Source organism: Dermacentor albipictus, chromosome 2, assembly GCF_038994185.2.
Source record: "Dermacentor albipictus isolate Rhodes 1998 colony chromosome 2, USDA_Dalb.pri_finalv2, whole genome shotgun sequence".
NCBI lineage: Eukaryota > Metazoa > Arthropoda > Arachnida > Ixodida > Ixodidae > Dermacentor > Dermacentor albipictus.
In genome coordinates this window covers 84,673,823-84,687,592 of record NC_091822.1, presented here as the reverse complement: position 1 = coordinate 84,687,592, position 13,770 = coordinate 84,673,823, and the positions used below count along the sequence as shown (strand labels likewise).

The following is a 13,770-nucleotide window of genomic DNA, read 5'->3' as shown; positions in this document are numbered from 1 at the left end:
ATTGATCGCGGACAGTAGCCTGCGACCATTTTGACGCTTGACGCTATGCACTACGTTGCTTGAGCGTGGACTGCAGTGAGTCCGCCAACTGCGCAGCACTGCTTTGCGCGGTGTGGCTTTTGCGTGGACGGCGAGATGGAAGCTGCCATGGAAGCTGAAGAGTTGCAAACTACCTCTTGTGAAGAAGAGTAGCTGAGGCAAGTCGCATACGACGACTACATCGCCGTGGATGCTGCTGTTGTGACGCCAGAGTGTCAGAGCATCGATAAGATCGGTCACGAATGAAGCCGCGGACTGCGATGACTACAAGGAGCACGATTTGCATGATGCTGGGGAGTTGCCAAATCCGAGCTTTGGAGAAGCCGTCGCGGCTCTGGACCTCCTCAGCAGGTACGTCACACCTCACAGCGACGCTGACAACAATGTGGCCTTCCAGGGTATTGAGAAACGTGTGGTGATTTCAAGCGAGCAAAAGAAACGGCAAGCCACCATTCTGGACTTTTTTAAGTCCAAAGCGCACTCTGTGGAAATAAATTGTCTATAGCTGAAGCTGCACTTTTTTCATTCATTTTTGGAGCTTTCCTCCCTGTTGCGTTTTCCCGGCTGTAACGTTTTTTCCCCCCGGTCTGGTGAAAAACGTATGAACAGGGTTTCAGTGTATACAAACACTCCAGGCATATTTTCGCTACTGCCAGTGCCACCGTTGTGATGCTGTTATGATCTATGGCGCATACCCGGCACGCGAGTTTTAGGTGTCCAGAGACACAAACAATGCTCAGTAAACGACTAAGTTATGTGGATGCACCGTCACGCACAAACCACTCAAGCTCTGCAGTGGGACAAGGTAGCAGTCTCCCTTCTGCTGGAACTTCTGCATGAAGGCTATGTGCAATGACACTCTAGTGTTGCTGCAGCAAAGCTGTGAGCATACCACACCATGGTGTATACAGTGGTATAACGCTTGTCCTGTCCACTTCTTCATCTGACGTCCCGCCTGAAGTCGCAGATATTTTCCACTTTAAACATGTTGGACCAACTGGCCCAAAGTTCCCCCTCTTGAACAGTGGTTTCAGTTGTGGGTACCCAAAATAGTGAATTAGCTGCAAATGCCGAGTTTTCCTTCATTCTCTTCTTGGGTGCCATCGAAATGCAATGCCGCTAGCGCGTTTATGACCGCAGCATTCTGGGACACCTGGAAATTACGGGCGTGGCTTTCTGCTCTGCAGCAACAGTTGCCTCGCGTGTTGCGCTGCATATTGTTGAATACCATTCAAGGAGCTTCAGTACAACGCAATATCCCATTCAGCGACTGTGCACACGACTGTGCATGCAAATTTCGAAACTCCTGCATGCACCACACTTCACTGCCATCGGGAAGAAATGCCGTGTGCACATTTCGGTATGTTTCTTAGTTTGACTTCTAGCACCATTTGCTTTCAGCAGCGCAAATTATTCGCACAAACTGCCTCCTCATTTTACTGCAGGGCACGTAAATGACCTCCATTTTTTTTTTTCAATTAACGCAGCTGAGCTGCTTTTATAGATAAAACTTATATGGGGCACAAGTGTAACGTTTAGCCTTCCTTCCGACTGTAAAATGAATTTACAATAGCATCAAGATGAATCAATACAGTACTGAGGAAACGTTGCATGCACAATTGTGAACTTGGCACCTCGGTCGTGCAATTATGCTGCATATTTTTTCCCTGTCTGAATGTTCCTAGTGGTTTGTTCAATTCTGATGTGTTTGTTTTATATGAATACTTTCTTTATTTTATATTTTTGTCATTTTATAGGTCTCGATGATCATTCTAATCAGCGACCAAGAGCATGTATGAGCGCCACGGAAGCATTCGGTCCGTTTGATTTATCTGCACTACCTGAACTAGTTCATGTAGTGCCACACTCGACCATTCGTTTTGGCAGTGCAACGTGGCGCCCTATGAACTACGGCGTTCGTTTTAAACAAGTGCAGGCGTCATGCAGGGCTAGTTCAGGCAGAACCTGCACCGTGTTGGGAGGTTGGTGCCGGTCGTGCACAAGCGCAACAGACATGGCAGCAGACGACGGCAGCATTTGCGTTGCAATAGACGGCGTGTCAACGAAGCTGACGCCGATCGTCAATGAAGATGGGAGCCGTGTTTGGCAAGAGAACGGCTATGCGTACAGGACAGAAGGTATGTTTGGGCACAGCTCCATGTTGCATGAAACACGTGGGTGCACGAAGCATTTTGCTTGTAACGCCATACCCGCAAGAAATATTTCGCTGTAGTCAGCGCGCTAATCGCATTATTAACTGCTGCGAGTTAGTTTCTGTATGAAAGCTTACCTTTCCTTGGCACACGACTATCTGTAGTAAACTAATACCTATTTGTGCGTATTAGCACTAATACCTCTTTGTGTGTGCTAGCGGGGCGCAATATCGGTGCGTAGGTTAACGTTTAAAGGTAACTTTTGTGGGGTTTTTCGTTCTCGCGGCGTTTTTCAGGCTCTGGCGATGGTTGTGTAGAGGCCATTGCGTTGTATTGCCGGGGGGGCTCCGTGTCCCTCTCCTCCCTGCCTGGACGGGGTGGCAGCGGGTCATAAAACACTGTCGCTCTGCTGTCATCCCGCCCACGCGAAGGTCAACAGGCTTTCGCCATTGGCCGACATTTTGGCGGGATTCGGGCCCTGCTTGCGTGCACTCCGGGTAAGCGCGCGCAAGACGGGCGCCTGGGGAGACCACATTGGGGCGTCTGAAGGTGCGTACGTGTTCCTCTCTGCCGGCGACGGCCCCCTTTGTCCGCCGCCGGCCGATGGTTACTTCGGCTTGTCGGGGTCCCGGCCTCGGTGGGTGCGCGTGCACTCTTCCGTCGTCTCGATGTCCTGAGGCAGTGTCTGCCGATCGTGCCCCCCATCTGTCGTTTCTTTCTATTTCCCTTTTCTCTGCTGTGGGGCGCGCGATGGCAGGTGCTGACCGAAGGATAGGCAACTTCTTACTGCTCGGGTTCTTTGTTCTTTGTTGCTCATTTCTTTGTTCTCTCTCTGTCGCGATGCGCCATTAGCGGCCACCGGCGACCATTCGGCCATGTTTTGTGTAATTAGATTCAGATTCGGACGGGACGTTAAAACTGATGTTTGTATTGAGTCCCAGTTTAATAAATGTTCTTTGTGACTTCTCGAGAGATTTGCCTAGGGTCTCCCTTGCGCGCGCGGTCTCGCCTTCCCCTAAGCTGTGGGGTCAGCGGGGCACGTACGCGCGCAGCTGCGCGTTGGCACATGGAGCGGGCCGGAGCGGGCCGAAGCAGGCGCGGACGCGGCGCCCTGCACGCGCGGCGGCTCGGAGTGCTCGAACCCGCGGTGGTTGTCCGGCACGCGCGGAATCGGAGCGTGCGCGCCGTGAGCGTTGCAGGGGAGACCACACTTTTTATACTTATATTAATTCTGCATGTGCACTCAATGGTATTCTAGCTATTGGGTGCGGTACGCTCGAGTCTAAACAGTTGTGTTTACGTTGTTGGGATATACTGCGCTTGACAAAAACAAAAATTGTTAGCTTTTGTACATCCGGCATTGTACAGCCACAGACTAGATTATTATGCTGCACTGAGTAATTTTCTACTTCTTAACCAGACGGGACAGTTATGTCCGTAGTGTTTGCGGATCAGCAGCCGCCTACCAGCACCCAGTCGCCAGCAGCAGCAGAAACGGCGGCACAGGAGGCACCTGCAGAAGTGGCACCGGAGGTGCCGGAATCAGATACCACTGAACTGTGGTCTGAAAGCAGGACACGGTTCCCGATTTCGGACTACAAGGAAAAGAAGGCTCTTCTTGGGAAAAAAGGGGGCCTCCAGTAAGCTTTTTGTTAAAAGTCTTTGTGGGGTTCTATCATGCTTGGCCAAGCTACTGAGTGATTAGACAAGCTTACTGACCATAAGTTAAGCGGTTTCCCTCCTTCATTCCCTGGTTTTTTTCATATATGTTGTGCAACATATATATATATATATATATATATATATATATATATATATATATATATATATATATATATATATACACACCTACCTAGCTAGCTGCTAATATGCACATTTGTATGTATGTACACAGGTTCGGATGCCTACAGTCAGTGTGAAGCACCCACAGAAAGTTCTCGTTTTTACTTGTTTAAAAAAAAAATGAAGCCAGTTGAAGCTCGGCATGCCTGTCCTGACCCTGTCTATATGTGTGTCTTTTTTAGCGCTGTCGAAATATTCCTTCATGTGTATGTTTACTCTCATCATGCTGCCAGCACTGGTAGGTTTGGCTCGTCTGTTTAAATAACTGGTATTAACCTGTTAGTAACATCATGATCATCACAAAATGCTGATATGACTACATTTTGATGAAGCTTCCTTCTTTATGTAATGCCAATTTGGCCATTGAGAATAATGAAATTTCAGAAACTGTGCTGAACAAGATCATTTTCCTTGCTCCTTGCGAGTCCACACTAGAGGTCATCAAACAAGTGCAGGAGCCTCTAAATGCTCTCAGTGGTCTTTACTGGTCTGCAGACATTTTGAGAAACCCCTGTTGCTGACTTTTGTTTTGTTAAATGGAAAAATATATTTTTATGCTCTGCATCTTTTCAGGACAAAGAAGGTACTGTGGCAAGCCCTTGCCAATGCAATAAACAAATGCTTTGATTGCAATGTGAGCCCAATTCAGGCCGAAAATAAATGGAAGAGTTTAGAAAGGGCATACAAACGAGCAAAGACGAAGAACAACTCCTCAGGCCATTCGCGCGTCAACTGCAGCCATGAAGAGTAAGTACATTTACTGGAGGTCAAAATCGTAGCAAACTGAACAAGAGGTAGAGGAGAGCCTTGGCCTGATAGCCAACATTTAACAAGTGGACTTGTTGTCACCAAGACAGACAAGTCTACTTCTTGGAACGTTGGTTAGCAGACAGAGGCTCACCAAAAACCCTGTGCTCATTTTGCCTTTTGTGCTGCATCACGAAATGTTCTGAGGTTCTTGCTACTGTGGTTTTACTTGAGCTGCCATTCATGAATGTTTTGAACATATCTTGTTTAGGGAGCTAGGTGAGGTACTAGAGCGCGAGCATCACATTGCACCCCCATTCCCTTTAGCCCCAGGAAAAGTAATACAGGCTGAGGATTCATGGTAAGACTGCCTGAGCTTAATTATGGAGCAGTTCCAAAAAGTGTTTTCAACCTAAAATGCTTGTTCCAGTACACCTTCAGACACAGAGGCCAGTTGCAACAACAAGGCAGGGCCATCGCAACAGCCCCAGGATGATGTACACTACAAGCGGCGCCGCAGAGACACTTCCATCAACACCCTCCTGGATGTTTTCCAGGAGGCCGAAAAGGATCGGACCGAGCGCGTTGAAAAAAAGATGGCTTTGCTGGAGCGGCTTGTTACAGCAGTTGAGGCTAAAGCTACCCAGGTCGAATAAATTGTCAAAAACATTGATTGTTATGTTGCTTTCTCACCAGTCACTGATATAAGATGATCAAAACATGCTTTACTACAAGCATATTTGGCAGTGGTTCTCAAGCCTCATTTAACGCATGTGCTATAACGATGTGTCTTGCAACACATCCTGCGTCAGCCCCCATTTCGGCTATGTAGTAAATCACACACAGCCCCCCAACATGCATTAACCATTTATCGACTTTCTCTATTGGGTCAATAGCTAATGGCATTAACTTTCAGCAACATTCAAATTCAAAAACTGTGCATCCACACCTTGTACATAGCTGCTCATATTGAGCATAGCTGCAGTGACTATAGGAGTAATTAGAATAGCTATAAAGGCAGTGTATCAGCCCTGCAGGTACTAGAAATGGATGCGCTATTCAATACACTGTTCTTTGCTGCTGGCACTTGTGCACACATGCCCATGACAAAAAATGCTTGATGTGTACACTCAAATGTATACAGCATCAGCACTGATTCTGATCAGTATCTTCTGGCAAGCTCTTGCTGAAACCTGCCACACTATGGTCAATGAAGATATCGGTGTCTTCATCATTGACAACTTCTTCTTGCACTGGCAGCTGCCGCAGTTCGTCAAAAAAATCTCTCTCTTCATTGCACAAGTTGTGCGGAACACATGCACCCATGACAGTAAGTACGCACTGTTTGATGCTTGCAGCACCGACGAGATACAGCTGCCTGAAGCGCTGCTTCAGCAATCCGAAAGCATTCTCAACTGCAACTCTTTGCTGCGAATGAACCTCGTTGAACTTTTTCTTCCATGATGGGAAAGTAGCTTCGTTGTCTCAGTAAGGCGTCATCAGCCATGGTAGGAGGGAATATGCTGAACCTCCAAAGATATATCCATTGCAGCATTTCAACGCGGCTTCTTCAAAGAAAGGGTTTTCACGCAGCACCCTTGCGTCGTGTGCCGAGCCATGGAATCCAATAAATACATCCACGAACTTGTTTCTGTCATTGACAATGCCTTGCAGCACAACTGAAGGCCACTTCTTTCGGTTGTAGTAAGAATGAGGAGATTCCGTCGGCTTGTTGATCTCGACGTGGCAGCCGTCAATACAGCCTACTGTGTTTTGGGGCCCCTTGCCACCGGTTTTCGCAAGGAAGCTCGCCTTGCTGCGTTCCTGCTCCTGCCGGCCAGGCCACGCAATAACCTTCTCACTGACACTGTTGAGGAAATCCAACATTCGCACGTGACAGCTGTGTACAGTCAACACAGCAAGGTCGAAGCGGTCAGCCAAAGAGTACATACTGCACTGTCCACCCAAGTAACACAAAACCACCAAGCATGTCTTTTCGGCACTAACCCTTGGACGTACTCTTCTTGTCGCACTCGGGAGAACGGCGACGTCATGTATCCGGTAGCAAGTCTATCAAACGTCTTGCGCGATAGGTGGAAAAGTCTTTTAAATTCAAAATCAAAGTAGCGACTCATGACTTCTTCACAGTACTTAGGAATTCTATAGCGTTGCAACCTAGTTAGCTTCAGCGCTAGAATTGTGACAACATCGTCGAAGTCCTCGTCTTCACTGTCCGAGTCTATCAGCTCAATAACTGTTTGAACGATGGCTGCAGATGATGCGCCGCAATCCATAGCGCTTTCCACCATATCAACCAGCCTGTACACCCTTCAAAACACTTTCGCCTAACCGCGGGCAGGCTGGATGAATACATGAACAAAAGTCGACGTGCAGCTGGCGAAACGCCAAGACCAGCAGAAGGCCTGCACTACCTGCACTTCAGCATTCGTTTCAGTTTGGCGCTAGTGTCGCACTATGCCTGCACTGCTGAACTGGCGCTGCATGAGTGTGGCACTTTTTCTAAACTGCCAGGAACTAGTTCACGCAATGCAAGGTAAATCGAACGGACCTATTGTTCACCAGACTTGCAGACAGGAATGTATCAGATGGTGATTTCTCATACGACGAACTTGATGATACTCATGATACCATTAATAAAGACTGTTTTAAAAGTATTAAAATTTTGCTTGCTGTTTTTTTTAACCCTTTCAGCCCTGGCGTCATCAATTGATCCCACAAAGTAAAATGCAATTCTCACTTGTAAAACCGAAACTGAAACCAATAATTTTTTTTTTTGTGGGGTGTTCCTCCGAGAGCTCTATCGCCACTGCCATCAGCAGCAGAGAATTTTGTGCAAACTCGCATGAAGATGACGATGAAGTGTTCGCTCGTACCATGGCTGAGCAGCCTTCGGGTAAGTATCGACTTTCACAATGTATAACTCCTGAAGTCTGGAGTATTCGTTGCTGGTATTTTTCATATTTATTTCCTACTGTAGCGTAGGCGGCATGCGAAAAATTGTAGGCCTAACCTGCATATTTTTTCTGTAGTGGCCCTTTGTTTACATATCCACTTTTGACGACATTAGGATTAAGTGGATGTAAGTCGTGCATTCGTCATTTTAGCCACATTCTTTTTCATACTTCTTAGGTGCATCGATGCCGGCGGCCTTATTTCATTCATGCCATGGTAAATGCTCATGACGCTTGCAAGAATGCACGGATAGTCCCTCTAAAGAACTGGACAACAGTCTCTTTGAAAAACTGGACAACCGTAATTTATCAGACATGGAAGGCGAGGGCAACCAGTCTAGCGGCAGCAGTGACGAGAGGGACGTGCTTGGAGCCCCAGCAGAGAGCGAGAGTGATAGTTCAGAAGCTGATTTGGAAGATGATAGCGCACCAGCAACAGCAAGCAGATGGGCGAGAAAGCCTTTCAAGGTGCCAGAGACCGTGTTCAAAGGGGCAGCTCACGAAGACCTTCACATCGAAGGGGACATACCCTCACCATTTGGTTATTTTAGCCGTTATGTCCCAAAGAGCATATATACTGTGCCTGCTGAGAAAACAAATCAGTACTCGGTTTTTCAGTATGGCACGTTTGTAAACACTGATGAAGATGAAATCAGCCGACTGGTGGCTCTCCATCTGATAATGGGTGTCCTTAAATGTGCAAGGCTACGCCTATATTGGAAGCCTACAATGAGAACCGCTCTCATCACATCATGCGAGATCTCATGCAACCGCTTCGAGAAGCTGCGAAACAATCTTCACATTGTTGATGCGAACAAGCCAGACATAAATGACAGACTCTGGAAGGCGAGACCTCTGCTCAAGAATTTTCAAGCAAGGTGCCACGATATTGAGGTAGAGGAGCATCTGTGCATTGATGAGCAGATTGTTCCTTTCAAGGGCCGTTTGGACATAAAGCAATATGTGAAGGGCAAGCCTCACCCTTGGGGTGTGAAGGCATTCATGCTATGTGGTGAGTCCGGCCACATTTATGATTTTCTTGTATACCAGGGCTCTACAACAAAGCTGAATGAGAGTGAAAAACATCAGTATGGTGCGACAGGTGCAATTGTTTCGCATGTGGCTGACCAAATCCCGCCGTTTGTTGGCCAATCATGCCTGTATTCCTGCCCCCGAACACTACTACTAGTAATTTGCAGCCACTGGATGCTGGTGTTATCAGAAACGTAAAGCACCACTTTAAAGGTTTGTTTGTGTGCCGCTTGCTTGCGAAGATTGACCATAAGGATGCAAATATGCAGATCAGTCTTTTGTACGCTATGCATTTTATTGCAGTGGCCTGGGAGCACGTCTCCCCTGCAACTATCGCGAATTGTTTCGCAAAGTGTGGGATTTTTAAATCCACAGTGGCCACCACCTCGCAAGTGCCAGATCCAATTCCGGTTGATGTCTGGAACCAGCTTGGCGTTGACGGCAGTGCCGACGATTTCGTCACCGCGGACGACGATCTCGTCACGTGTGGTCTGCGCACAGTGGAAGACATAGTGGAGGATGTATCGTCGCAGCCTGGAATATCGACCAGTGATGAAGAAGACGAGTGCCAAAATGGTGATGACCAACCACCGTCGGCAGCCGAAAGTGCACGCCCTCAATATTCTACGGCGTGCTGTGACATCTGAGACTGTGCATGAGAACACTACAGCCCAGTTCTTCAGCTTCGAAAATTCTCTGCTGGCTGACCTCGCGGAGAAGACTCAGAAGGACATACGTGACTTCTTTCCACGTAAATAAATGTTTTTTTTGTGCGTGTCTCATGGTTTTGGGACAAATTTTGCTCATTTTTTCGTGATATGAAATTTCGGGTGATATGAATATTTTCGCCTCCACTTGAGATTTGTATCACTGAGATTCTACTGTATACGCCTTGTGCACCACCTATAGAGGTGCCACTGATAGCCACCTAGCGGGCGCTTCCAACAGTACGCACGGGAGCAGTAGCAGACGACAACCTTCGGCAGCAAGGATGGCTGAAGTTCGTGGCTGCGATTTCTCCTTTGTTCAGGTGCCACGCTGCTACTTCTGTGGTGACAGAGGTAGGGAAGATGCTGACCTCTGGGGGTGCGGGTACAAACATGATGTTACCGGTGTTTGGGACAACATGGTCCACATGCGTGCCAGGTGCGTCCTGCAGCCAAACACCATGAACCCCATTTACATGAAGTGGAGCTCGTGTTAACTAGCCGATAAATTTTGTTGAGTAGTGCGATGTCTCGACCGTTTTTTTTTTTCAATTCTACCCTTGCCGTAATGCTGCTTCTGTACCTCAATAACAAGCACCCATCGTTAGCGCAGACTTATATCAAACAAATCCGCATGATGCATTGTCTGCATATGCCGTTGTGATTTTTCTGCTGATAAATACATGTGACATCGCCAAATAAGTGCAGCCAAAGTGGCCTCAAGAAGAGTAATCACGAATGTATTGATGGAAACGCGTACACTAGTCAACGAAGTCACCAAACACGCGGGTTAATAAAAGCGCGTGTTAGTGCTGTACCGCTGATGCAATGCTGCTGCATACGCCGATGAACTACTGTTTCCACTGCAGTTCTTGCAATTTTAAATTCCGCAAGGGAGCTGCTTGGAAACATACGAATATAAAGTCTGACCAACCTTTCAGTACCTTTATTTTTTTAAATTTTACTAGAGAGAGGTGCCATATGATATATATAAAGGTAGAGCAGCGCCAGTCAAAATAGACGAGCGCTGGCGGCAAGGCTGGGCTTAGTCCTCTGTGACGTAAGCATAATAAGAAAGAATTCAGTCGAGTATAAATATTCACATGCAAGATGGGACCTACGTTGTGAAACGAATAAATCATTCGGCATGTTAAGTCTGCTCAGATAGCATCGAGGTGTGATGACTTCCCAAACTGTACACAAACTTCTCAGCAAGAAATGGAACAAAAATACCATATGCAGCAACTATTAGCAATTCTCGCCCCCTGAACTACCTATATTCTAAACACATTTCCCAAAAAACCACAATATCCACAATGCCTTCAGGCGAAAAGAATAATCCAGTTAAAGCACTTGCTTGATATCATTCCAATATGGCACAGCGCGATTTATGCCCTGTACAAACGAGGCAGGGTGAACATCTCACAGCTCAAGAGAATCAACCTAAGTTATGCATGAAGCAACTAGCAGCAGTTAAACATATGCAAAGCCACGCATAAAATAGATGTAAAAACATGAAGTGCGTGACAGCTGGTGCGAGGATTTACCGGGCCGCATAAAACCAACAATTTCAGTTCTTGCAAACTTCAATAGCTTTAACATACAACACAATGCACTCATGCAGTTGTGCTGCCTAGCTAGCGCAACACGGTAAAGAAGCGGAAAACAATATAAGCGGCAAATGGCATTCCGTACTTTAGCAAAATGCCTTTAAACCGCGTGCTGCACTGCAGACAAACTTCGACAATTACACGTCTAGCTATGATTCCCACCGAAGCGATGATCCATTGCTACCGTTGCTCCCGCTGATGAGGCTTTGCGAGGAATGATTAAAGCCGTATCGCCGGCACGTTTTCGCCGGTATTTGAGCCCCCCACCCTGCAACAATTCTTCTTCGACATTCCTTGAAGCTTTGGCCACCCCACACATGTGAAGGGTGTTGCCTATTTTGCTCTGAAAACGTGAATGAGACAGAGAAGCACTATTGACGATGCAACAAGCTATGGCGCATGGCTGGCTCCTCTCCCGTGTGTTCTGCCCAAGGCCGCCACCGGTGGCACGTCCATCAGCATGCACTACACGTATACACAGACGCCACACGGTCTGACAAGGGATCATATGCATATGCAATATATACACCTGGGCAGACAGAACCGATCATCCAAACAGCTGGGCCATTTTCCAACCCTCCCAACATAGCCACTCTGGAAACTCATGCGATAATATATGCCATACAAGAAGCCTCTCTACTCACTAAGCACCAGTCCAGTAACATCAACCCTTATACCGACTCTAGCAAAGCCATTCGTAACATACAACACCGACTGTTAGGAACACGCCTACATGACATCTTATTAGAATCCTGTAACCGCAAACCGAACATTACAATCACCCTGCATTGAGTGCCTGGTCATGCTGGGATCGAGGGAATTTAGTTGATTTTCCAACGTGCAGGCGAAATTTACCTCCGGGCGCCCTCGATTCCCTGACCAAATCCAACGACAGTGGAAGACGCTGCCACGTACAAAGCGCAAATAGTTGAACAATACAAGAACATCAAGCAAAACCGCACTATTTTCCACCAACCTCATCCTTCACTCAAAACGGAACAAGCACATGTCCTTCGTAGAGATCAGACGAACACTCTTCTCAAGCCACTAACACACTACAACTTTGGTTGGTGTAGCACAGCTCACTACCCCAACTGTCCGGAGACAAGGGCAGGTGCAGAACATTCTGTACTCGTATAACATTGCCATTACCTCTCCTTATTTTCCTTCCTGGAGTGCTTGGCTTCACTCGGACTCGGCAGATGAACAACAAGCCTTAGCGGGACAACCACTCTAGTTTATTGGGCCTTAGTGCTGGCCTTAAATAAAGTTTTTTCTTCCTCATCCTCACCATCTTCAGCACCCAAAAATAATGTTCCCTTTGAAGTGGCAACCTTAACCCTTTGAGGGTCAATGACGTAAATATACGGAGCCACGAACAAGTCCAAAAATGGTCGATGCCGTAATTTACGGCGCCGTCAGTATGTTTAAAAAGCGCGCCAATTTCTTCACTTTTTCTATTCCGTCATGTGCTGCCACTATGTGGGAATACAGGGAATTTTTTTTTTTTTTGCATGCCTCTCTCTCTAGGTTTTCATTGCATGGTTTGTTTTACAACAAGTTTGCTCCCGCGCATCTATATACTACCGCTTGCGCATTGGCAAGCGGGCAGGCAGCGGTTTCGGTTTTGTTCCACGCGCTGGTTTTGGCTTCTTACGCTTGCAAAACTGATGGCTATCTCGTCACTAATTGCTCAAAGGGCGACTTTGTTTATTGTTCGTTTAGTGCTTACAGGGGTGCACATAGGAAGGATGCCGCCGTGCATGCGTATCGGTTGCATTTTCTTTTTTTTTTTGCCACTCGCGAAAACTAATTGCCTCTTGTTGGCAATAAGATGAAGACTAGCGGAAGTTTGTCACACGTTTTGCTTTTTTGACAGGCACACAACCTCAGTTTTCTTGAGTCACCTAAGCAGTTCGATTATGCTATGGATGTACAGTCGCGGACAGAATATTATGGACCATGAAATCTAAGAAAAAGCTGAATATCTCCGCAACCTCACAACGCAATCTGGTATTTGCATTTTGGACCTCGACTAGAATACGCTAACAACGTTGTCGTGGGCAGTTTTACTGGTTACTGCTACAGGCTGCTCGGGAATTGAACGTTTTCAGAGATCCCATGGTCCATTTTATTCTGTCCGTGACTGTACATATTAGTGTAAGAGCAGGAACATTTGAGCCTTACAAAATATTTTCGTGTGCTTATTTTCAAAGCCTTGAACTATGTGTATAACAATGCATCAAATTGTTTATTCTTATAAGTTTTATCTTTTTTTATTGTTGTTATTCCTGAATAAAGAGTACGTATATACTAATGCAAAATATTTTTTTCTCACTTTGAGGTCACCCTAGAAAAATTGCGGTAAATATTTTCTCGAAATAAGTACCTAAGAAGAATTTCAATCTCCAATAAAAAAAATCGATCCTGGGCGGTCGCATATGGCGAAAAAGCTCGACCCTCAATGGGTTAAGATGAGCACTCACTGCAACACGTTTCCTTGGTATTAATACTGCAGGGGCCAATGCAATTAACAAATGCTGCTATGTTGAGCCCAGTGTATGAACACCAACCAGATAACGTTAGAGATGTAGATGTAGCAGGTCGTCTCCAGCATCAGATGAATCAATGCTTTGGCCTTTCGTGGCACCTGACTGCATATTAAGTA

General features: G+C 46.6%; 2 protein-coding genes across 7 annotated transcripts in view; one reads left to right on the top strand and one right to left on the bottom strand.

Annotated features, from left to right (window-relative positions):
- LOC135901456 (uncharacterized) overlaps positions 1 to 13,770 on the bottom strand; it is a 276,089-nt gene that overhangs the window by 249,760 nt on the left and 12,559 nt on the right. The window lies entirely within an intron of this gene.
- Positions 8,069 to 9,432, top strand: LOC139055729 (piggyBac transposable element-derived protein 3-like). Its single transcript, XM_070533262.1, has 2 exons — positions 8,069 to 8,765; positions 9,161 to 9,432. The coding sequence occupies exons 1-2, from the start codon at positions 8,069 to 8,071 to the stop codon at positions 9,430 to 9,432; spliced, it is 969 nt and encodes a 322-aa protein (XP_070389363.1).

Excerpts from the sequence above, each read along its gene's own strand:
- LOC139055729 (XM_070533262.1), top strand. The coding sequence starts at position 8,069 with ATGGAAGGCGAGGGCAACCAGTCTAGCGGCAGCAGTGACGAGAGGGAC. Across the intron at positions 8,766-9,160 it reads GAAGGCATTCATGCTATGTG|TGGCCACCACCTCGCAAGTG; the intron begins GTGAGTCCGGCC and ends TTAAATCCACAG.